This window comes from Abrus precatorius, unplaced genomic scaffold (assembly GCF_003935025.1).
Source record: "Abrus precatorius isolate BTA unplaced genomic scaffold, Abrus_2018 Scaffold4, whole genome shotgun sequence".
NCBI lineage: Eukaryota > Viridiplantae > Streptophyta > Magnoliopsida > Fabales > Fabaceae > Abrus > Abrus precatorius.
In genome coordinates this window covers 21311125-21336624 of record NW_020874384.1, presented here as the reverse complement: position 1 = coordinate 21336624, position 25500 = coordinate 21311125, and the positions used below count along the sequence as shown (strand labels likewise).

The following is a 25500-nucleotide window of genomic DNA, read 5'->3' as shown; positions in this document are numbered from 1 at the left end:
TCTCTCAATCATTCAAAAGATATCTACATTATTGCCTAGACAATTTAGATTATGTTTTGATTATATAATAAGAAAAGAGATAAAATGGAAAGAAATCAGAGTTCTTTTATTATTGGGACATTTTATAACAAAATGCAATAATCCCATCTAGCATCCATCAAATTAAAGGAAAAGAAAGAGATAAGAAAAAGTAGTTGATCTTATCTTATTTTGTATAATCTAAACAACTCAATATAATATAAAATTTTAACATGTCCTTTTACGGAGAAGAGAAGCCCAAAATTAATTACTCTAAACACTACGTAATTTAAGAAGAAAAAAAAAATCATCTCAGAAGTTCTTCCCACAAGCTGCTGACAAATTTTAACATAACATAGAAAGAAACACGCAATTAGTTAGAAAAGTAAAACGACATACGTCAATTCGCTCCTTACCACAAAAACTTACACTGGATCTATTAAAAGTAACCTCGCTAGGTAACACAATACGTACGATACCACATCTTACAAGTAGCAAATTCTTATTCCTAGCACAAGCACAATTATAAATTATAAATGGCCGATAAATTGGCATCATTGTCATGTCACTCTACCAAGTTAAAAATAATAAAGCCAACACATACACTACCAAGATTCAACAATGTCCTCTGCGAGAAAATCATAGAAAAACTGAAAAACAACCATATAACTGTAATCCAGGAATTTGCCATCATCAGTACCTCCTGGGGTATCGATCCATAAATCGACCAGAAGGGCACTCATACGCCAGGTGACCCCGACCTCCGCAATTGTGGCAAATCATCAAGGGCCCCATGCAATCCCTACTCATGTGACCCAGTTGCTGGCAGTTCCTACATACAACATCTCGGTAGCCACCACCACCACCACCACGAACACCACCACCACCACCTGCGCCGCCACCACTGCGGTCACCAAGAATATTGGCTTTTGGACACTGCCTAGCCACATGGCCAGAAACATTGCATAAATTACAAATGGGATCATTCGGACAATCACGAGCCAAGTGGCCTGTCTTCCTACAGTTGTTGCATGCCTTCTCATTCGTACATTCAGCTGCAATATGGCCCTGCTTATAACAGTTGTTGCACAATCTTAAGTCCCCTGGAGGCATGGGAGGAGCTGTGCATTCCCTAGCACGGTGTCCAGCTTTGCCACAGGTGTGGCAAATGCCCTCATTTGGGCAATTGCTGGCCATGTGACCTGGTTCTTTACAATTCCAGCAAAGCGATTTTGTGGTGCATTCAGAAGCAATGTGTCTGATCAAACATTCAAAAGTAGAATTATAAACACTTGTTAGCAGATACCGTGTAATTGACAATTTGGCATCACAGATTTCTAATATTATTTTTTTTGAAAATATTCTTTTTTCTTCAGATTTGGAAGTTGTAAAATTCAAATGACATACACTTCATAACTAAATTTATCAAAAAGCAAAGGTGGATTATAAAAGAGGCCAATATCCTGGCTTGGGTAAGAAAGAGGCCAACATTAATGAAACCTGACTATTAAGTTGCAGTGGCACCAGTAGAATGATCATCAAAGAGAAAATTATATCATGGAAACACAAACTAGCTAATAGTCTGCCATCAAATTTGATAAGCAAATGGCTTTCATGCACAGAAAACACAAAGAACATGACTAAAATAGTTGCAGTATCAATTTACACAGAAGTAATAGTAATACAACAGTTGACAGTTAGAATGATTTTAGAGGTGCAATTGTGAGAGAGAATCGACTAGGTGAACCAAGCCAAATTATGCACATGAAAGTAGGGAAAAAAAGACAAACTAAAATTGAGGAACAAAACTAAAACCACTATCTAAACAAAGAAGGAATAAAAATTAACAGAAGATGAATGAAATTAGGTAAATTACTAAGCTAAACAAAGAAGGAATAAAAATTAACAGAAGATGAATGAAATTAGGTAAATTACTAAGCTAGCTACAGTCCAATTAAGAGTGTAAAGGAAAAAAAAAAAAACTCAGAACCATCAACCATACTACCATGTAACATGCGAATGAATGCAGCAGACCATCCTCATGTGTGTTTGGTATTCATAGGAAAAGAGCCTAAGAGATGTTTGGCCTAATGCAAAAATAATTTCCTTTTATGTTTTCTTTCTTGCAAGGTGTGCAACAACAGGTATCCAAACACACCCTTACTGCTTACATTACTGACATGTAAACATATTTCAGCACAGAAGATTCATCAGAAGAAATGTAACTAAGTACATTCACGGTAACTGGTATCTAAATCTAGAAAATAGATGTAAATGAAGTTCAAGATTGCATAGACACAATAGATCTGTTAAATAACTTCCAAAATAAGCAACTGCATTACGCAAGGTCCAAATCAAATGTCATTCACACCGACAAATCATTCCATAAATCATCTTTCACCATACACAGTAATTCACAGCAAGCAGAATATCAAAGAATTACATACTCAGTTCTTAAGAAAGAGAGAATGAATTCCATACCCAGGGAGGCCACAGTTATGGCAAATTGCGACATTAGGGCATTCTCTTGCATAATGACCTGGCCTCTTGCAGTTCTTGCACAAATTGTCTCGGCTGAAAAAGAAAATCAAATTAGTGTTACCACTGTGATAAATGTATGCACATGTTCCAAAGGAAAAATGGCCTGGCTTAAATATGCCACATTGATTTTAAGTAATTTAACAACCGGAATCACCAGATATGTATGAGAGGCAAAGCACATAAATTAAGCTCCAAACTAGACAAAGCAGCAGCCAGAGTAAGAAGATTGCATACCACAAGAACATAAAATAAATGGGTGATAGTTAAGGGTTTACAAACAGCATGATACAGATTCAAAGGCTCTTCTAGCAAAGCATACTTCAATCTTCTTCAGCTTCCCTAACCAGCACATTAAAGCAGAGAAAGAAAACAGCAAATAAATATTAAAATCCAAAAACAAAAACCTGAAACCCCGACGTGAATCTCTCCTGTAAGGTGCATCACGATAGGAAAATCGATCGGAGCGGATCTTACGGTCCATTGGGCTCCTGCTCCTGCTCCTGCTTCGGCTGCGGCTGTCTGAACTCATTTTCAATTTTTTCTCTTTCCTAACCTCTACCACAACTGATCAGCAATACCACCTCCACTTCAACCAACACCACCAGCCACTGCCTCCTTCCTGTCCACATCACAACCAACATCCAATATCATCCTTAAGCCAACTAGCCAAGCCAAACCCCCCACCTCCCCTTCAAAATATAAAAACCGCAAATTCCAACAGTATACAACATGAAATTTCAACAAGCAATCCATCTCACATCAATCAAATACCACTGGACTCAGCACCCAAAAATTGATAACAAATCCTTGGGCCACATTCTTCATAAAATTCACGTACTTCTCACAAATAATAATATTCCCAGCATACTCTGGAGGCATAGTTTTGGTTTGCAGAATATGATTTTCCTTTCAAGGGGATTGAAGGATAAAACAAAGAAAATGAAAGAAGACACATAAGGTGATACCCTGCAAAATCTTGCTGATGGAAATTATGGGTGCCTTTAAAATGCACACATGTTCTTGAACAGACTGCTGCCCATAGTCAGGGTCTTTGGTTGAGCTTTCTTAATCACAGCCTCTAACCCTGAAATACTACATAGCCATTTCTGCTCTTGCACTAACTGAACTTTTATTGTAGTAAATCCTTTATCTATATATATTGTACAACACCTGTCATCCTCATACATACACGCACATTGAATATACAGCTGTATATGTAAGGTTAGTTGGAAAGAGAAAAGAAAGCATAAAATGTAGTAGAATGCTCCTAAACCAGGAATTGTAACATGGAACAGCTATCATTTGCACAACCAATACAGATAACAAATTGATCATTCTAATTTTTAATTTTTATTGGGAAAGGAAGCATTTATTGTATTGGAAATGCAAACGTCATTTAACATTTCCTCTTTAAAATAAGTAGAAGGATTTAATTAGGTAAATTAAAGTTCTTTAATCACTACCTTTAGGGTACTCATTACTGAGACTTTAAAGTGAAAAATAAGCAAATCCTTCAATTGGGAGTCAAGATTGCTAATAACCAACTACTTCAAAGGCTTAAGGTGTTGGGTAATTGGTTTTATGTGTAACATACGCCCGCACACAGGAGCCCTTGGTCTTGAAGTGTGGACAGTGCTCAAGGCCCACTGTACCTTGTGCAGATATTCAACCTTTATTTAGAAGCAGCAAGGGACCACCAACCATGTGGTCATGGGAAAAGAAACTTTGATACTATTTCATGAATCAACTATTGCAAAAAATTTAGTTGTGGAGTAAAATACATGAATGGTATGAAACCTAACACAGAATGAAAAAGACAACAATTCAAACTGATGGTGTAGCTATAGCACAGTTTCAGTAGCACTGCAGGGCAAAGGAACAGATTCTAATGCAAGGCAGAGTTTCCATATTTGGACCATGCATTAGAAATGACATTGAGATGGTAACTGATGAAGCAGCTCATTAGAAACATTTTTGTACATATCAATTGGCTTATTGTTTTTAAGCACATATGGTGATACATTTTCATGATGTATTGGACCTCATATTTCCTTGGGAATTACATAAACTTCATGTATCATACAAACAGACCTCTGATACTGAGAATCTGGATGTGCTCTACTTTCTATTAAATTGTCTTTTATATCAAAGGAAATGCAGGAAACAACTTTAAAACTCCATCGAGATTTTAATTTTGCATTTTTTTTATCACATCACAATATCATGACATTATTTTTGGGAGGTAGCCTTGGAGTGAGACGCAACATTTGCAAATAAATGAGATGAACGATAAAAATCTACCCAATGAGCAATATTGTTCTCTGCCAGTTCTCAGCAGTCAAAACACTCACCACATGAGCACACTGTCTCGTTCTCTACTTAATCCAAAAGCTCTAAAGCAAGCATCATAGGATATATCCTAATTAACTGTCCTTGGTTAGTTCCAGTTTTTGGATAAAAAATTGATTCCCAACTCCATTTGCTCCTAAGTAGAATAGATCGGTCAAATTTCACTTCACAGTTCCCACAATCCACCACGGATAAAATTTATATTTGCAGACCGGTAAAGAAAACTATTAATTTACAAAATTTAACATCAAACCCTTTTAAGATATCATTAGCCAATGCAGAGCAGGAAAATTAAGATGCCCTATTTCTGTAAAACTGGAATCATGTAATTCGCAGACCAGTTCACGCGGAGTACTAAGCGCAACATTCGTGCAAAGTTGCTTCTCGGTTACACGAAAACAATATTGCGACATCAATCTCGCACGCAGTGACGCAGATCAATAACCACTACCACGGAAACACACATCAAACGTACATAAGTTCGTTCACGTGCCAACCTTACGATTATGTAAATTACAGGTATTGAATCGGAACCCAGCGGAGACACAAGAACGTAGACAATTCAAAAGGTGAATCAATGTAAAACGAAAGCATCAACCGTACACAAATCATGAAAGGCAGACATTGAAGCCAAACCCTAACCCTAGCAGATAGTCAAATTGGCAAGAAACAATGAATAATAAAGCAAAAGAAAAGAAGGGACATAGAAACAACCTGAGCGCTACGGCAGAAACGCGTAACGGCTTCCGCGGTTATGGCGAAAAGATAGATAATAGGAAGGAGATGTAAGTGTAACGTGCTATTTGCAGCGGAGCAGACGCAAGGGTTCTGTTTTCTTCCCCCTTTTCCGCTGTAGTTGCGAGGGTTATAAAGATTTTTGGAATTAAATAATTATTAAATTAGTGCCTAAATTTATAATCATCAATTATTCTATTCATTAAAATTTTCAAAAGAAATTTGTTAGTTAAAATTTGTTGAGACAATATCTTTTTTAACAATAATACGTTTTAATAAAAAAATATTTTTTCAGTTAATATTTGTAAAAAAATAATTTTAAAATTTAATAACTCGGTTATTTTAATTTATAATTTTTTTAAAATTCGTTAATTTAATTACTAAAGTCGACAATTATAGTTACTATTGATTCTACTTGATGTGTATTTATAAACTAAAATATTTTATCATTAATAATAAACATTTTTAAATTTTATTATTTTATATTAATAATACGTAATTAAATATTTTTATTATGATATAATATCAATTATTTTTAAATATTATTTTTTTAATTTTATTTGTATGAGGTATAAGTATAAATATTTTATTTTATTAATCAATAAAATATATAAATATTTTATTTCTTAATTAATCATCTTTTAAAAATCTCATTATGACAATAATATTAATATTTTTATACTTTTAATATATATTAATTAAATTCCATACTTTTAAGAAAATAAATGATAGAATAAGTATATGGAAAATTGTTATATTACTTGTCTTTTAATAAATTAACATTTTAATTCTATATTTTTTATAAATAGAAGTAAAATTATGTAAGTGGCGTTTGGGCGAGCAATCTTGGAGAAGAAGGCGCTTACTCTCTGTCTCTGCATATTTTCTCAACCCCTTCTCTTCAATCCTCCTTTCCGCTTTTGCTGTTTCTTCTTCTTGACGTGAGTTGAATGGCGTTGTTGTGTAAACGCGCGTTTCATTTGTGCTCCAATCATCGCCTCTACCTCCTTTCTTTGTTCCCTTCCACGACGATGCAAAGTTGCAGGCATATTTCGCAGGATGTCAATTCCAACGGAAAGCACGCATTCCTCATCGACACTCTCGCACTCGTAAATTACTATTTCCTTTATTTGTTTGCTTCAAATTTTGCTTTCGGTGTTTGGATAGCGTGATAATATAATTGCCCCCAGGTAAGGGATTTAGAAGCAAATGGGGTTCCCGCCAAACAGGCCGAGGCTATATCTTCTTCGATAATCGTAGTTATAAATGTTAGTTTGGAAAACGTAGTTCATTCTTTTGTTTCAAAAACAGAAATGCAAAAGGTGAGGGTTTCTTTCTTCTTCTCATGAAGCCTGAATTCATTGTTGATGTTTTCGGCGCTGTAATTGATTTGCTGTGTTTTCGTTTGGAGTTTCGCAGTCAGAGGTGCTTCAAGAATCAAATTTGTCGAAGTTCAAGACTGAAGCGCAAAATTCTCAGGTATTATTTATATATTTCACTTCTGCATCGAAAGCAGAATGGTCGTTGATTAGCTACAAGGCTACAACAATTGTGGAATTTGTAACTACTAAAGCAATTGGTTTTTCCTATGGAAAAGTTTGCTGCTGAGAATAGATGTCAGCATTCTATATAATGAGTGCGTAGCAATGTTATCAATGGCGGCTGACGGCGGAAACAAAAAAAATTGCTATATAAAGTTAGGGCGTCCGCCATGGCAGATTCCAGCGAATTTATGATAAATATAATAAAATATATAAAAAATACTATAAGTCACAAAAAAATATAAAAAATAATTAACTCAAAATATATATAACATAATTTAAAATCTAAAATATAATTTAATACAAAATATATAATTATTAACTAACTAATTAATTCTCTGATTAATTAATTATACCTTTAAGCTATTTATCTAACCAACTAATGTCTACCTATCAAATTCTTTATTTGTAGTCCAAATTATCATTGTCAATCCTTCTTTTAAGAGCATTTTGTCACCATAAATTTTTGTAACAATTACATCACCTATAAATCATAGTAAAAGTGAATTAAGATTTTTTTATGTTTTTTGAGAGTCAAACAGATTCATGCTCATAGTTCCTAGTGGTTGATATTATTTAGATTAAAAGTATTGAGAAAGAAAAATGAGAGAATTAAGACTTTAAATAATATTTTTTTGATTTTATGATATAAAGTATGGTAATCAAAGTAGGATCGGAAAGGAGATGTAAAACAGTATAAATATAAAGATGAGAGAAGCTAAATAAAGTCAGATGCCCACTAAAACAGAGCAAAAATGAAGATGAGAGACGGGAAGAAGGAAAAAGAAAAGTTAAATAATATATTTTAATGAGAAAACTATTTTACCCCTTTAAAAAAAATTAAAACAGTGTATTTTAAGGGTAAAAAAAATATCAGTTTATTTTTAAAAGATAAAAAGTCTTTTTTACCCTTAGAAAAGACTAAAAGATAAAGCCGTAAGTTTAGTAACTTAAATTAAAAAACACAAACAGCCGCAACCACAACATAAACACCGAAAGAAGCTAGAGAGAGAACAGCACGACGTAGCATAACACAGCAGCAGGACCGAAATGGAGCTGCAGCTGCAGTCGCCGGAAATAGAGACCCAAATGCACCAAAACAAAAACCCAAGGAGCCCATGACAAAAAGAGACAGAGAAAGCAGAGAGAGAGAGTGAAATCTTGATGGAGGGCAGAGAGAAAAGAGATGAGCAGAGAGGAGAGTGAGATCGCAGAAAGAGAGAGTGCGATCGCAAAGAGAGGGAGAGTGAGATCGTAAGGAGAAGAGAGGGAAAAAACCTGGATTTAGGGTTGGGTTCTGAACTGGGTCGGGTCGGATCTGGCCCAAAAGTGCAGAAAAACCATATTTTCAAAAAAAAAAAACGCCATTTCTAACGATTTTCGCCATGGCCGGCCGTTACCGCCATGACACCGCCACATCATTCCGCCACGCCACGCCATCTTCGTAACGGCCTCTGTCATTTCCGCCACGCCATTCCGCCATGGCGCCGCCATAACCGACATTTAACAACACTGGTGCGTAGGACTAGAAATCTCTGTAGATGGAGGAATTTACGCAGCACACAAATTTTTGTGTTGCCCTTGGAAGTCGGAACTAGTAAGTTTCAAAAGGGATATGTTTAATTATAAGTATAATAATAGCTAATTATTTCATACTTTTTGTTTTTGAATCTTTAGCAAATGCTTCAAGAGCACCTGTTAGCATTTGTCAAACTTAAAAGTTGAAATGTCAAGTTTACTTTTTTTCAAACATGCAATATCTTTAGTTTGGATGTGGTCTGAAATAACTATGAAGCCTAAAACACATGAAATAATGACTTGCTTTGTACCTAGCTGGTGAAATGGATACTTTGTTTTTGGTGGATCACACACTCCGTCTGGTCTTTTTGAAAGACAAATAAATAACGTGGCCACTGTCTAGAAACCAATAAATTTCTATTTACATTACCTTAACATGTGACAGGTTTTGTATTTTGTAATAGGATGTGGGTGTGATGGTATATTTTGGGAGTTTTATTTTTATTGTATCTATCTAGCAACGAGAAGGTTTAGGATCAAAGGTGGGATGCAGAGGTTTGATATATTGCGCAGACAAAAATCTCAAATTGTGGGAAGAATATGAAGCACACTTGTGGATGAGGTTATTTATACTGTCAGTTTATAGGATTTTGTAAAGGAAATACTTAGGCATAGTGTATCTTAATACCAATAAGGTATTTGCTGCATTATATTTGCATGGACTTTTCTTCTTGTTTCGTTAGTTAAATATTTAACTAAATAAACTATATAGTAATGGCACTTGTGTAGAATGTTGCTATTGTGCATTCAGAGTATCACCATCATGAACAGCAGCTAAATTGTGATTTAATCTTACACTGCACTGTATTGTATCATGTTGATATGTTGTCTCTCTTTTGTTTTGGTTTTCTATATGGGATAGGAGGTGTTCATGCATACAGGTAGACAATAGGAGAATGAATATCACTCTGACTAGCAGTTAGCATTATATGGATCCAACTACACAGGGAGGAGCCTAAATTTTAGTACTGAGATGATATGGATTCAATTACGTAGGAAGGGGCCTAGATTTAAGTACTGAGATGACTCATGAATATCCTACATTATTACTTTCTTATTATACAGGATGTTAAAAGTAGATACATTTTAGAAAGGGAAAGAAAACTAAGATGTTTTAGGAAAGTAAAGGGATGGGATTTGTAACTACTACAGAAGTATGCCTGACAGCTGTTTCAAATTTTGAACTGTTTCTGGTAATGGAAATTAAAAGCCCCGATTCATATTTCATGAATATCAGATTTTTATCAATTCAGATGCAATGCCTGGAATAGAGTTTGGATTTGGCATTGATTTAATTAAAGTTATTTGTATATTGTGGTGCTCCATTGTCTATATGTGACCATAATTTATTCCTATCAAAATAAATATGAAAGAAATTCCTTGATTTCAAGGCAGTGTTGAATATTTGCTATAGAATTAGTTCTTATGTGCTATTTTTGTGAAAATGGCTGTGTAATTGTTTAAAGTCATTGCTTGCACCAGTTCACTCAAGTCATCTTTTTTTATGATTGGTCATGCAGGAGCATCATTTTTCTTTGTTGCAACGTGAGACTGAAATGCTTCATAATGACATAGACAAGATGAGAAGTGAATTGAGGTATGCACCATGGAGTATTAAACACATTTTTCCAACTGAAGCAAATTTGATTTCCACTCTGTCAGATTATACTATAATGTCCTTATTGATTGTCTGTGACAGGTATGAGATTGACAAAGTCACTGCTGGGCAGCGTCTGGACTTGAATCTTGAAAGAGGGTAAGTGAAAACATATCACACGTTTAGGAAGAAATTCTTTTTGGAAAATAGTCTTCTCTTCCTACAAATTCATCAGAAAGCTGTAAAACAATTATTTTCCTAATATAAACTGAACTAGACACATGTTAGATAGCAATGAATAGGGTTTGAGTAAAGTACTATACTATTCATCTTCATACCCACATTTTAAAAAATTCTCCATACTCATCACCGTTGCCTTCGTTGTTAACTGAAACATAATATCTCATAACTTTTTTATACGAAGTACAAACTCAAGCATAAATAGAATTATAAAATAGAGACTATTTTTAAAAAATACATGAAATAAAATACAAAATTACAAATAAAATAATTCATCTTAAGTCAAGTAAAATGTAATGACATATTAAATTACAATATATATATATATATATATATATATATATATATATATATATAGTTACAACAAAACCATTATTTTAAAATTTTAATCATGCATACAAAATAAATATTTTTTTAAAAATATATTAAGTACTATAGTATTCATATCTTTACCTACATCATTAAATTTTGCATGTATTTTCTTTATGTATTGTGGGTTTTTTTTAGATACTCAATGGGTATAAGACCTATTGTCATCCCAAAAATTTATTTTTGTGGCCCTAATGACAGACGCATACGAGATGAGCTTGCTAAACAAAATGCTGAAACCACCAATTTGCTAAACAAACTTGATCGGGTGAGTTTATGATTGGTTTAGTTGTGATTGGATAATGTTTAGTTTGGATTAAAATCTTGATGCGGGATATTGCTTTCAGGAAATCCATGAATTGAGAAGGCAGTTAGAAGCTGCAAAGTATGATGTGTTCAAATACTGTATAGGTACCATTGTCTCCATATGTGTTGTGGGTAAATTGAGGTATTGGTTAACTTTTTTCTTGCCATTTCGTTAATGGCAGCAGCACCCATTCTTTACTATTGCAGGAGGACTAAAGTTCCATTTGTAATATTTTTGGGGTAAATTTCAAAACTTTCACCCTTTACTTTCATGTGCAGTATTAACCCTTCATCAAAATTTTATAATGGATATATTCAAAGGCTGGGATTATTGATGCAAAAAATATATATATCTCTGATATTGAATTGTACCAATCAGAAGGTAAATGGGTGTTAAATTGTAGAGAGTATGCAAGTTTAATCTCTTACAGTATGCTCCGTGCTTTTCTCATCCTCCCTCTCTTTCTCCTAACGTAATGCTAATACGAGCCTCTCTTTAGATTAAAGAGTAAATGGATATTATTGTGTATTAATCAGAAGATAATGGAAGGACTTGAAACGTTGTTGTTACTTATGGAATGTAAGAGTATGAATTACTCTTAAAGTCTTGATGATGAAATTATTATTTTTTTTGTCGGTGATATTCTTATACCTCCCAAGAAAATAAGAAAGAAGGAAAGAGTGGTTATTGGAGCCACGCTTGGGTTTAATGAAGGGAAAAACTACTTTATTATGATTTTTTATCAAGACCCCACTGGATGCGCGGGTTCTTAGGAGGTGTCCAAAAGTATGAGACCTACCTGGCTGACAGCTTGCTCCACTAATAAAGAAGGATAACTCACAGGTCATAATTTTTGATACGGTTATAAGAGAGGAAAAATAGTATTTTAGATAAATAAATATTAGAAGGGACAATAAACACATTCTTATATTTTATATAAAAAAAACAACTAGTTTCAGTTTTCACCACAAAATAAATAATTCAAAATATTTTTGTCCTTTACAAATCTAGCATTTTTTTATATTTTGTATAAAAAATTATTCAATTTTAATTTCTATTTAACAAAAATTATGTAATTTAAGTTCCCATGAAGAACTAAAAGTATGCTATTTTCTAAAGTCATTTTTAAGGGTTAAAGTTGAATAAATTTTTTATAAGAATTAAAAATCATGTTTTTCAAAAATTTTAAAAGATATTTAATCAAATAAACGTCTACAGTAAGACCAAGAACAAAGAGATTATTCTCTGAAGCAAGCTGAAATTGCGTCATTATTTACCCAAGGTGGCGTAGAATAAAAAAACCTACGTCTTTGGTAGGCGTAGCCAACATGTCACCTTGTAAATTAATTTACTTTTATTATTTTTTTCGTATATTAAACATTTGCGTTTATTACAAAAATTTAACTCCAATTTAATTTAAAAATATTTAAAATAATACCGCTAATTTTTGTCTTTTTTTGTAAGTTTTGTGATAGCCCACTTGATTATTATTTCTTCTCTATTATAGCTCCTCTCTCCCTCCCCCCTTTTTTTCAGTTTTCTTTGTAAAGGGGGCGTTATTACTAAACCAAAAAAGGTAAATTTTATAATTTTTTATTAAATTAATGTTAATGGGCTGTATTAACACTTGCTGCATAGGTTTTGCCGAAGTGGTACTTTATGCTAAATTTTAAATTATATTTCAACCGTTAACTTCTCTGTTGATTTACACATTCATTTGTCAATTTACTAGTGGTGGTGTCCCTTTATGTGTTGAATGGGTGTTTAAAACAATAGTATAAAAATGTGAATAGTTTATATATATATATATATATATATATATATATATATATATATATAAATAATGTTTTAAATAATTTTTTTTAAAAAGGCACAAAATACTAACATAGAAATTTAGAAGTAAAATTGATAATAAGAATAAGAAATAAAACTGACAAATAATTTGATAATGAAAACAGAAGGGATGATGAGTCTATAATGCTGTTTTTATTGAAAAAAAATTAAAAATAAAGTTATCATTTAGAAAACTTTGTAATTTAGTGTCATAAAAAAGTTAATATGTATACAATGATACTTTCTAATTTAAAAAATTAATTTTCTGATAATTATATGTGATATGTTAACTTTTTGGAATATATTTTCGAAATAGTCGTTTGAAAAAAGTCAATTTCAAGATTAAATTCATTGTAATCATAAATCCTGTTATACATAAAGTTAAGAAAAAGTTCTAAGATATACTTCCATAAAAAAATAATCATTTCATGATACATGCTTCAAATTTATGTAAAAAGTAATAATGTCAAAATTATACATAATTTATGCTAATGAATAATAACAATAAATTAATAGTACATAAATAATGATATGACGAAACTATTATTTAATGTCAATAATGATAAATAGATAGAAAAAACATTTTAAATAAAAATTAGAAAGTATTAATTTAAAATAAATTCACTTTTGTCTCCAACTGCCTCCGATGAAATATCCCCCGTCGTTACACAAAGCGACAGGCACAGAGAGACCCCGGAAACTGGACTCGACTTTTGTCAATTTGACAAAGTCTGGTCCTTTTCTAACTGCCCAAAAAACAAGGTAAATAATAATTAGTGTTTTAAAATATTAGTTAAAGAATAAAAAAATATTAATATCTTTGAATTATGATTTGTAATTAAAAAATATTTATTAAATTTTTAATCAATATACTACAAAAATGAAAGTATTTAGCAATTATTGCCTAGTGGTTCTCCCGGAAAAGGACCTCGTTTTCATCTAGAAGAAAATATTAAATTAAGTGGCTTCTTTGCTCTGCTTTAAATAATTTGTCTCGGCTTCCTTCTAAAAAGAATGAACTTTTTTACAGAAAAAGATGCGGATTCTTTTTCCCCGCTTTAAACATTTGTCTTCATGTTTCATTTACCTCCTTTTAATTATTTCTGCATGTGATTTGCTTTTTCTGCTTTTGTTTTAATTTCAATTCCGATTATTTCCAAGAGTAAGCTTCTTTGGTGGGACTGTGTTAATGGTTCCCGTGATCACGAACCCTCCTTGATCGATGGTATTCTCAGAAAATCCCAGCTTTCTGAAACAGCAAAAATTGTCGAATTCTCGCTAGAAGCAAATTAAATAATGAATTCTTTGCCATTCGTTAATTGGCCAACTTGAGTTAGAACTACCGCTTTTAGTTTGGTATGACTCCATAATTTACGTAATTAATAAGGTGGTATTTCAATACCATAAATGTAGAATTTCATCTCTCGAAGATATTTTCCACTCCGTGAAAGTGGAACTTTTCTAATTGGCACCAAAAGAAAATGAAAATAATCGTGGGATTCTTATGCCTATAGGTCTTTGAAATTGTGGACACAATATAATAGTGCTGTAGTACTCTAGTTGGGGAATAACCGGTATATAGGGCATGTAGTTTTGTTAGTTGCCATGACGTGTACGCTATGTTCAAATCAAAATGGTTGAAGCCCCAAGCTTCTTTTTTTTTTTTTGTCAATCCCAAGCATGTAGTCTAACCAAGATTTCTTGTTGGGTCTTTGGTAAGCAAGCATCGACAATTTCAAAGTCCCGAGTTGTTCCAAAAATAATAATAAATATAGTCTCGATCTTAGATTCCATGAAATGACACGAGATTTATAGGAGTAAGATTGGTTATTGCTTTGTACCTAAGAAAAAAGGTTTGGTTATACCTGTGAATGATTGGAGTTAAGTGGAGTTAGTCTTGGTCCTTAATTGTCTAACAAAGTTCTATGTCGAGTATATGTTAGTGAGTCAGTGATGCACGCTACAAACCTTTTCGACCACACTACTTAGCACTTACCCATTAAGGCTTCCTCTATGAGCTAATGATACACGATACAAACTAGTTTCTGTTCAGGCTTCCTCATGGTCTCATGGAACCTTTGCTCGATCTCAATTTAATGTTCGGTTAATGAGGGTAATAGAGTTGCCAGGTTTGGAATGTTAGATCGATAAAGATGCTTATAGAGAGCTAGCCTAGCTGTAGCATCTATTCCTTCCAAACCCTACAGAAATTGACACCGATTATGTTAACACAATATGCACCATTGAGTTTAGTCTTTCCATAGTATACACGTATCCTAAAAAATGGAAACAAAAGGGTGCGCCTCATTTTTCCTCCCATCGATATAGCTTTATTAATAAGCTATAAAAATGCCATCTTATTATCTAAGTTATTAAATAAGTAAATTAAAAAATATTTTATCAATTATTAGCAAAAAGAATAAATAAATGCAAAATTACAAACTAAACGCAGCTTTCATCTACCTCACCCCCTCATAATTTTTTCTTACTTTTTACATCTGTATTAATTTGAGCATCAAACACGGATTAATCCCCCCAAAGTGGTGCGCAAGTCATATCCAAGTAGAATGGACCTTGCTTTTTTAATTTGATAGGTTTCCACTTTCAAAAGTCCGAAGATTCAATACTAACAATCCTCCATCCTCATCCATCCGATGCACGTTGTTCATTGAATGGTTGCTGCTACCATCGTCACTGTAGTTCATCCTATCCTATAAAATAATTTGTTGCCCCACCACTAACAACTACTTCACCCACATGCACGCACGTTACATAGATTGCAATAAACATTCACTCCCTACACAGCACTTAAAAACAATTGCACACTGCACTAGCAACTATTAGGATCCAAGCGGGGGAACGCATATTTCCAAGTCACGAACAAGAGATGACCCTTATTGACCCACTACTTGTCAACGATTATCATATGGTCACTTAAACCAAAAACACGATGCTAAAGATCAACCAATCCGCCTCCACCCACTTGACCACTCCATTTGGCACTAACACAGCTTCGGTGGTCTCAAATAAAAAGCCACCCAACTTTAATGTTTCCATCACACTCCAAGTCTCCGCCTCTGACCCACCTCTCCCGCTCTTCTACGAAACCTAAAACGAACCGCTGAACTAAGTTGAATTATTCAATTTCAATCCAATGCCAGCCAATTACAATAAAATAATGTCCAAAATTAACTTCATAATGAATTGTTCTACGTCGAATTAACTTAAACTGTTTGTATTAGACTAAATAAATCAACAACGCTAAGGAAAAAGAGATAAAAATACAAACAATCAATGCCTTCCTAATAATATCCGCTACCCGCATACCTGACTACCACTAAAACTAAGAAACCACTACATATAATACAAAAACCGAACCGGTTCGAACCGGTAGGTGGAAGTATACCTAATCTGCTTTTTCCCTAGTCGAAAAAATTTCAGCAAGTGGGAACCGTGTGGTTCTGAACCGAACCGGTATCCGGTCCAGCCATGCCTTTTCTCTTGCGTATCTCCAAAACTTTACGGTGGCTATTGGAGTGAATATCGCTGCAGAAGGTGGGGCTGCAGGCCGGTCTATACTCCGAAAAAAGCCGCCCCGACTTGTACCGAACCCCACACGCGTTGCAAAGGGTTTTGGCGCCTAGTGGACCGGTTCTCCACTGTGGCGTCTTCTGCACCTGGCAATGACTGCACCGTCGTTGGACCTGGGCCCCAACGGTTTGGGCCTCGGCCCTTTTCTTCTGCTTTTTCGCTGGCGGCTCGCTCAACACGACAAGCGGCGCCGTCACGGAGGATGAACATGATGACGGCGAAGAAGGGCGCGAGCTGAGCGACCAGACACGGGCTTTGGGCTTTCTGTTCATTGTGGTTCGGGCCTTGGTGGTGATTTTCATTTCAGAGGGAAAACGAGGAGTTTTCTTCGCGCTAGGCTCCGGTTCAACGAACCGGTTTGTTTGCTCCGAACGAACCGGGTATAAAAGAGAAAGCTCCGGCAGAGAATCGTCCACAAAGTGAGAAACCCACTCTAGGTCCTCCAAATCACCGGCCTGCACAAATTACAATAGTTAGTGAGCAGAATTAGGGATAACGAAGAACAAATTCAAAGAGAGAAAGAGAGAGTTACCGGAACGGCTAATTCGGTGGAGAAAATGGAATCATTGGAAACGCCGGTGGAATTGGAGTTGCTATCGTCTTCTCCGCGGTCCTGGGACTGCGACGAAGCGGATAAGCTTTCCTTTCCTCCGTCGTACTCTTGCTGTTCGTAGTGGAGAGAGCCGTCAGAGAGGTCAAGGAGGTCGTCCACGGAGAAATCTTCGCCGCCGGCGACGGTGTTCGCGTTCAGGCACAAAATTTCTTCGCAAAGCGTTTGCTGGAAGAAAAACTCTCTCCTTAAACTCGGTTTCAACGCTTTGGCTGCAACCTCCATTTCTAAGCACAAATTCAACCATTATTTTCAGAACGAAACTTAAAACGCTCGGAAAATTGAGTTCAGTTCTCCAAGTAAAGGTGAATGAACATGAAAGTTTTCCGGTTCTACATATATTTTTGTTAAATTTTATTACCTGTGAAGAAGAGCGAGAGGAGAAACCGCACAAGAGTTTGGTTAGGTTTGAACTTTGAAGCAACGAGAAATGGGAGAGTGGTTTGGTATTTCTTTATCTTTCTTTCCCTTCTCTCTTATCAGTATCTTTGTTTCTGTACCTTTTTTCAATTTAAATAAATAAATATTAACAAGAGTACTAAATCTCCCTTGTTCGAATTAGAGAATAGAGAGGGTGATCTAACAAGCGTGTGACATTTGGTCACGTGGTGGGACTTGACTATTATTATTATTATTGGTTTTTATTTTTATTTTTATTTTTGAATGGATCGTTGATGGCTCCGTAAATTCAAAATTTCTGCCCTCGATGATTCTTATTTTTGACCGAACCGGAGGGGGAAAAAAAAGCTGGCCTGGTCCAATGCAACCATATAAAACAAAAACGTTAAAATCACACGCCGGTTTTGACTGTTACAATCGCAGGCCACAGCCACCAAGATTGGGTTTTCCGTTATAGGTGATGATCAACGGTTAGGATTTAATAAAACGAAATTTGGCGCTAGCAGTTTTCGAAAAACGGAGACACCAACGAAACGAACCTTCAAGCCAGGAAACCGCCCAAAATAGAACGCGTTCGTGTTTTGCATAATTTGCAAGTTTAGTAAATTTGGCACCACAATTTTGGGTATTTGTAATAATGGGTATGGAAATAATTGCTTTGCCGCGTTGATCTCGCCTCGTGACGTGGTTAATTTTTGGATAATCTTTCTTCGTTCACATCCCATTATCTCGTGTGATTGGGAACTGAAGACATGTAGACGATCGATCGCGCACGTCAGATACTCTTGACTGTTTGGCGCGTGAACCTTCCCATCGTTATTGACTTTTAAAAGTGTAAGGCGCTTAGATTCGTGGCCTCAACTTTCACGTTTGGAGCCATTACTTCCTGTCCTCAACCATCCACCCCTCGCGCGTTCCTTTTATGCTTTGTGCACTCTTAGCTGTCATCCCAAAGAAAATAAATATATCCAATTGGTTTCTTTTCAATTAAGGGAAATATTATTATTTTGCGTTAAACATCGACGTTGCAGTTTGGGTATTTTAATATTACAACAACTTAATAATAGATCATCAAAGTATTTCGTCCGTATATTTTTCTTATTTATTTTAAGACAAGAATTTCAATGTCAATAAAAGTTATGTTGTACTGAAAAATGTTACTTCATCAGAAGTTTTAACAATACCACTGTCTTGAAACTCGAAAGAGATTTATTGTCCTTAATGATCTTGTTCTATTTGAGTCCAAATAGGGCAAAGAAAAACTCAGCATAAATTAGTTTCCTATCAAAATATGAAGACATTACTGATGAGACAAAAAAGGGTCGAAATGTCAAATACAGGAATCTTGCCTAATTATTCAACATAATCCAGCGAGCAGTGCTATTAGCACGTTTTCGTAATATTTTTATTCTTTATTAAAATTTACAAAATTGAGTTATTTTTGTCAACCTGTTTTAAAAAGTGAAATGAATTAAAACCAATGCATTCTTTATTAGATCAGTTGAGTTGAGTTGACCTAGTTTTTCATTCTTAATAGTACATGTACGTTTGATTTTCAAAATCTTAACGCAAATCTATGAAGAAATAATTTTATAACATTTTATTTAATTATTTAAAAATACATAGTAATATAAAATAAAATACATTATACGTCTTATAACGCATTTATTTCGGCGCCCCTGCATATATAGTATGGATAAATTATTTTATTGAATCACGTTAATAATTTATTTTCCAACGGACTATAAAAATGCATGGAATTAAAACTGTGAATGATAGTTAAGACTCGCTACTCACAAGAGTAATGATATAATCTCATTCGTTTCAAAGTAAAATTAATTTGAGGTCCATGTTAGTATAAATCTTAACTACACATCTTTATTAAAATGAGTATTTTTAATAAAAAAATATTGAATGATAAATCAAGCGAAATATATAAAAATAAAATGAATGACAAAACTGATGGTCTTTTATCATTAATATACATTTTAATCAACAATCAATTATTATTACTATTATAATTCTTGCGTTTCATATATCTGTTCATTGTTGCAGGTACAAATAAACTAGTTAATCATTAATCACTATTGCCTTCTACTAGTATTTTTTGGTATTATTATAGTATCAGTTCTTCAAAATCATTTTAGTAACTTCTTTTGTTTAAAATTCTAAAAAATAAAATGAAAATTGCCATTGTAAAATTAATATTAGTACTATTTTAAGAAAATAAATAGATACGTGAAGAGTACTGAAAAACTTTCGGCCCTCCACGGCACAAGGTTTCGAGCCGAAAGCTGAAATGCGAAATCACGTTGAGCCGATGGATGACGACAATGGACAGAGAGGATTAGCTACAAACAAACGCGTGTAAACAACACTGTTACCTGGTTGTTTGAGAGATTATAATATGATTTATATTTATTTAAATTTATACACAAAGAAACCCAATCCAATCCAGGGTCCAACAGAACTCAAAATGACACTGTTTTGAGCTTACAGTTTTTACGCTACATGTGTGAATTGGTGTGTTGTCTCAACTTGAAGTCATGAGTGCGGAAAGAAAGAGCTACCGTTGATTACAAATATATAAAACATTTGTAAAATAAGTTTAAATTGTCAAAATATTAACTTAACCCTGATAACTATTCTGAGCCAAATGCCATTTTTTATTAAAAAAAAAAAGAATTGAAGTAAATTATGAAAGACTAAATATTTTAACATAAATAAAATATGTTAACAGTAGTGGTATCTACTATTATCTCCATTAAACCATAAACGGCCATATGTGTTAGGTCATGTTACAGAACATTTCGCACTATACATTTAAAATTTGCTTAATCAAGATAAAGCGGGTTTCTTTTTCTTTCCTACCCGTTCCCCCTTTCCAACCATTTGGTGGGACTTGTTTTTCGAATTAAACGACATGCAAGCTAACAAAGTAGGCTCACCTTGTAACGAGTCAGTGATACCTTGTGTTCATTTCTTGATTAAAATAATTACATTACTTTCATTCAAATGTCAATGTTTTGCTCTTTGTAAATAATATAATCCCATGATAAATTCCTCGTGAGGTTATTAATTTACACAACTGCTGATATTTTCCATTAAATCGTAAACGGTCTTGAGTTAGGTCATCCTCCTAAAAGGAGTTTAACCAAGTTTATTTCTTCTCCACCCCCTTCCCCTTTCGATCAATTATATATCAAGTAGGCACTTGTCTTTCAAATTAGACGATTTGTAATAACATTGTAAATGTTCGTTGATAATTTCCTTGGTCCTGGAGTGAGAAGTGTTTTCTTTTAATTCTGGAAGTGATTATTTTTAAATAAATTAATATTTTTTTGAAGACCATATAGTGTTAATTAATTCCCTTTAAACGTCACGTTGGTTGTAACCACGAGCTGAAATTTATGCAATATAGTTGATATCGACTGTACGCTTACTTAATTGGATTATACTTCCTTTACATAAACGAACAAAATGAAAACTAGCAATAAATATTACATATGACTGACTTTATATAACTTCTATTTTCTTGTGTGAAAACCCACTATAAAAATGGAGGCCGAAACATAGCCTAATTAATACCCCGTCCCAGTCCAATGAGTTGATTGTGCAGGACTCATAGTTGTTGAACTGATAATCTTCACAAGGCATTAAATATTTTTTATATGCAATTTTTAATATTCAAATTATTTTCTTATTTCTCAAACAAAACCTTAAACGGAACGGGAAAAAAAAGAGTAATTAAAAGTCACCTTTTAACAGAAAGTACTTAAACGGCGTTGATAAGGGGGCATGATTCACTCCAACAAGTTTTGGTTTAGTCTACGGAAAGAGAGGTCTTGCGATTATTTTGATTTTGGTCATTAAGATCTTGCGTTCGGTTCCTGCATAGAATATTCATTGACAGGTAACCAGTAACTGAGTCCTCTCGTGCGCTGACAATGGAATGGGGCCATGGGCGACCTCGTCCACTACGTGCCTCTCCTAATCTTTAATTTCGAAAAAGAAAAAAAAAAATTCTTAGAGAACCAAAATGGACTTAAAATATTCCACAAATATTTAAATGGATGAACGTTGTCTTGGTCATGCCATTTCCAACTTATATTCGTAAGGAGATCCACTTAATAATATGCTGATTCTTTTATAAATATTATCTAGATTCCATATACACAGAACATGCGGATTTATAAATTAGGTGATATTTTTTTATATTTATAAATACCTGGTTTTTTTAAGAATCAAATAATACATTTATATTAATAATGTATGCTATAATTTTGATAAAATAACAATAATAATATTTTTTACATTTTAAGACTATATTATATATTAAAAAAACTGTTTGATGAATATTAATTAGCTTTTGAATTGGGTTTGTTTTTTATATGTGGAATTAAAAAATTATATATGCTAAAATATAATATTTTAAAAAAATTCAAAAATATAAGATGCAGATATTGTCAACAATAATTTTTTATGCAAATATTAAAAATAACAAAAAAAATTATAAAAATTCAAATATTATTAATGACGATTTTTTAAAACATTAAAAATTATGCAGAGTTAAAATTCATAAATGACAATTTTAAAAAATAGAAAATTATCGGTGTCGATTTTTTAAAAAATATTATAAATTTTTAAATTATCAAAAAAATGTTATTGACAAATTATTGTCTAAAATTGCAACGAGTAATCTTAAAATTTTTTCATATTTTTTAAAATATCATATTTTAATAATTTTATTATTTTTCTCATATTAAAAAACCATTGATTTGTATAATTTTTTTACATTTTAAATTTTGTTTTTGGACCTTAGTAGCTAAATTGGTCAAATTTAATATTTATAAGAAGGTAATAAATAGAATAGTTATTGTCAGAATTATTAACAACTTTTGATTCCTGCCTTAATTTTTAAATTATTCATTAATTATAAAAATGTTAATTTTTATAATAATTAATTTAAAATTTACATTTATAATATATTATAATTGATTGATGATAAAAAAATAATTTTTATGTGAAAATGATATTAATTTATGACTAGATAATAGTGTAGATATAATTTACACTGTTAATGTATTCTAATTAATTAAATTCTAATATTAAAAAAATTATTTATCTTAATCTTCACTTTTAAATAAATTATTATAAATTCCGTGTGACATTACAGTGAAAGATCTTCTGTGTTAGTTATAAATTGTTGAAAAATGTCAGTAAGTGCCTTTACAACATTGATTAAAAAATAAATCGAAAACATAAGAATATATCTATTCCTATAATTTCTAATGCATCCAAACATGATTTTTAATATAAACTTATAATTTATTAGTTAATTTCTTGAGTACATTAATTAACTAGACCCATAATTATTTTACACGATAATTTTTAAAAGAATCTTACATATAAATTTATTATGCACAGCAAGTAAAAAGATGACGATCTATTTATTTTAAAATTGAGTAAAATTTTTTTTTTTTAAATTATTAAACACAATTGATATATATATATATATTAACAATAAACCAAACGTACACCAAATAGCCATATAATTTTTTATTGTTTCTTCCCGTGATAACTACAGATGGAAATTCTCAAACACAGTGCAACAGCATGGATCTTCAACAGTTCAACCCACGTAGGAAATGGAGGGTACGAGGGAGGAGAATGTCATCTCCTTCAAATTTTACAAGGTCAACTGACAACCCCCGTTGACCAGCAACTTTTGTAGATAGCTAATCAAGCTTTTTGCTGATTTAGTTAGCTACTGCTCTGGCTTGCATTTTCTGCTGTAGATCATGCGTGGGCACCATGCCCCTGATGCATCTTCAGCAAGTAAGTATTCTTGCCTATTTATAGTCAATAGTGTTTTTTTGCACCACTAAAGAATAAATCTTTAAGTGCTTTTTTATATTAATATAGATTTTCGAGATGGATGTGTATAAAATAAATAAAAGAAAGAAAGAATTTTTAAAAAATATAAATATAATTATTTTTTAGTGGTTCAAATCAAGCAAATTATATCAACATATTTAGATAGCAGAAAAGTACTGAAAATTATGTATGCCACTATGCCCTCTCTCGTTAAAAGGCAGAAGGCTTATAATTAATAATCCTCTTACGATGAATCTGTTAATGTTTGCCTTCCCCTGTTGCCAATCGTTAAGAAATAAGCTAACTCATGACGCAGGCCTAGTTGTCAACTTGTGGGATTCATTTCGCTATTTTATAGGCTTGGCCTTGTACTTTTGTGACCTAAAAGCAGCAGACACCATACCAAGAAGCATAAAAGTTAACGACGTGTGACCAAAAATCGTTAGAAAGATGGCGTAAAATGCAAGTGATTTGATGAGATAATGACTTTAGTTTTCTTCTCTGCCAAACTTGTATAAAATCGGAAGATCATTTCATGTTGGCGGTTCACTTTACACCCAATGCCTCCAAATCTACAACCCTGATTAATGAAAGCCTAGACTCAAAATGCCAATAGTTCGACTGGTCAAAGATTTATTTGAGTTCAGTACAACTTAATCGAGGTAATTTAGTATTTAAAGTGCTCATTGTTATGATTATTTTAATGATTTTATCAAGTAATGACTCTATGCATTGTGAAATGTTGCTTCCGTGAACTCAAGACTGGGATGATAAAAAATTTAACCATTTTTTAAATATAAATATTCATTTTAAACTATTCTTTTAATTTATATCTTTATATCTTAATTTGACTTGAAAAGTCATTTAAAACTTTTCTTTTACGTGTAATATTATAATTAAAAGTATTTAATCATCTAAAACACACACAAAAAATGATATAAAATATATGTACCATATCAATGTTATTAACTGTCTTCAATTATAAATTATCACGTCATCAAGATTTGTTGAGTTTTATAATGTTCACAGTACTAAAAATTATACTTACAATAACTTTTAATTAATCAATAATAAAAAATTATATTAATAACATATTAAAATTGAAATATTTAATTATTGTATTAATGTGTTCAATTTTAAATAAATTTAATGTATAATTACTTTTTAAATAATAAAATCATAATTTAAAAATTTATTTATCGAGAATAATTTTCAGACTTTATTTGATAGGTATTTATGAGATAAAGAGAGTGACAAAAAAAAATAATAATAATTCGTATTTAAAATTTTTAAATATAAATGATGATTTTTTAAACTATTTAAATATTTTTGTCATATTTTTAATTTTTTAAATTGAATAAAATCTTATTAATGTTCAGTTTTTCAAATTTTTCCCTCTTCCCTTATTTCTCAGAAATTTTTTTATCTCTCTCATTCTAAAGTCAAACGAAATATTTAGAATTGAGTCTGTACGAATATTTGATTAAAAAAAAAAAAAAACGTTGCTCTCGTGACTAATTATAAGGATAAAAAAATGGTTCAATTGAAACTTAATTTTGTATATTCATAATAATATTCATCTATTATTTTAAAGCAAAAGAAAAATTAAAGTCTTAGCATATATTAAATTAAAATATTATTAATTTTATTATAAAAATCATTTAAATTTCATTAAATATTAACAAATGAAACAGCTTGGAGTAGGTTAACAAGTGGGCTCATTCAAATCTTGTTATTATTACCTCTTTCTCAAAAGGAAAAATAGAAAAAATAAGAAACTTTCAATTCTATATAATAAAAAGTTATTTATCTTATTTTATATTTATAAAAAAATTATTTTATTAAGTCTTTAGTGTAAACATTTAGTATTTAAAAATAATATATTTTGATTGAAAATACAATAAATATTAACCAA

General features: G+C 32.4%; 3 protein-coding genes across 3 annotated transcripts; 1 reads left to right on the top strand and 2 right to left on the bottom strand.

Annotated features, from left to right (window-relative positions):
- Nucleotides 1-346: 346 nt before the first annotated feature.
- Nucleotides 347-5748, bottom strand: LOC113864522 (zinc finger protein GIS2). The gene is made up of 4 exons (XM_027498338.1): nucleotides 5623-5748; nucleotides 2964-3178; nucleotides 2500-2592; nucleotides 347-1276 (listed from the first exon to the last, which is right to left on the bottom strand). The coding sequence occupies exons 2-4, from the start codon at nucleotides 3086-3088 to the stop codon at nucleotides 712-714; spliced, it is 783 nt and encodes a 260-aa protein (XP_027354139.1). The 5' UTR covers nucleotides 3089-3178; nucleotides 5623-5748; the 3' UTR covers nucleotides 347-711.
- Nucleotides 5749-6593: 845 nt separating this feature from the next.
- On the top strand, nucleotides 6594-11450 carry LOC113866334 (protein FMP32, mitochondrial-like). The gene is made up of 7 exons (XM_027501213.1): nucleotides 6594-6752; nucleotides 6834-6965; nucleotides 7063-7122; nucleotides 10283-10359; nucleotides 10462-10518; nucleotides 11170-11236; nucleotides 11316-11450. The coding sequence occupies exons 1-7, from the start codon at nucleotides 6594-6596 to the stop codon at nucleotides 11448-11450; spliced, it is 687 nt and encodes a 228-aa protein (XP_027357014.1).
- A 3327-nt stretch (nucleotides 11451-14777) lies between these two features.
- On the bottom strand, nucleotides 14778-17799 carry LOC113864917 (GATA transcription factor 7-like). Its single transcript, XM_027499152.1, has 4 exons — nucleotides 17671-17799; nucleotides 17232-17536; nucleotides 16515-17154; nucleotides 14778-16216 (listed from the first exon to the last, which is right to left on the bottom strand). The coding sequence occupies exons 2-3, from the start codon at nucleotides 17532-17534 to the stop codon at nucleotides 16546-16548; spliced, it is 912 nt and encodes a 303-aa protein (XP_027354953.1). The 5' UTR covers nucleotides 17535-17536; nucleotides 17671-17799; the 3' UTR covers nucleotides 14778-16216; nucleotides 16515-16545.
- Between the last annotated feature and the right edge of the window lie 7701 nt (nucleotides 17800-25500).

Bases quoted from the DNA above. Each gene is read 5' to 3' on its own strand.
- LOC113866334 (XM_027501213.1), top strand. From the start codon at position 6,594: ATGGCGTTGTTGTGTAAACGCGCGTTTCATTTGTGCTCCAATCATCGC. The intron at 6,753-6,833 runs GTAAATTACTAT...AATTGCCCCCAG, and splicing joins TCATCGACACTCTCGCACTC to GTAAGGGATTTAGAAGCAAA. The intron at 10,360-10,461 runs GTATGCACCATG...TGTCTGTGACAG, and splicing joins AAGATGAGAAGTGAATTGAG to GTATGAGATTGACAAAGTCA.
- LOC113864917 (XM_027499152.1), bottom strand. From the start codon at position 17,534: ATGGAGGTTGCAGCCAAAGCGTTGAAACCGAGTTTAAGGAGAGAGTTT. The intron at 17,155-17,231 runs GTAACTCTCTCT...TAATTTGTGCAG, and splicing joins CCACCGAATTAGCCGTTCCG to GCCGGTGATTTGGAGGACCT.
- LOC113864522 (XM_027498338.1), bottom strand. From the start codon at position 3,088: ATGAGTTCAGACAGCCGCAGCCGAAGCAGGAGCAGGAGCAGGAGCCCA. The intron at 2,593-2,963 runs GTTTTTGTTTTT...TTTCTTTTTCAG, and splicing joins GATTCACGTCGGGGTTTCAG to CCGAGACAATTTGTGCAAGA. The intron at 1,277-2,499 runs GTATGGAATTCA...ATGTTTGATCAG, and splicing joins CATAACTGTGGCCTCCCTGG to ACACATTGCTTCTGAATGCA.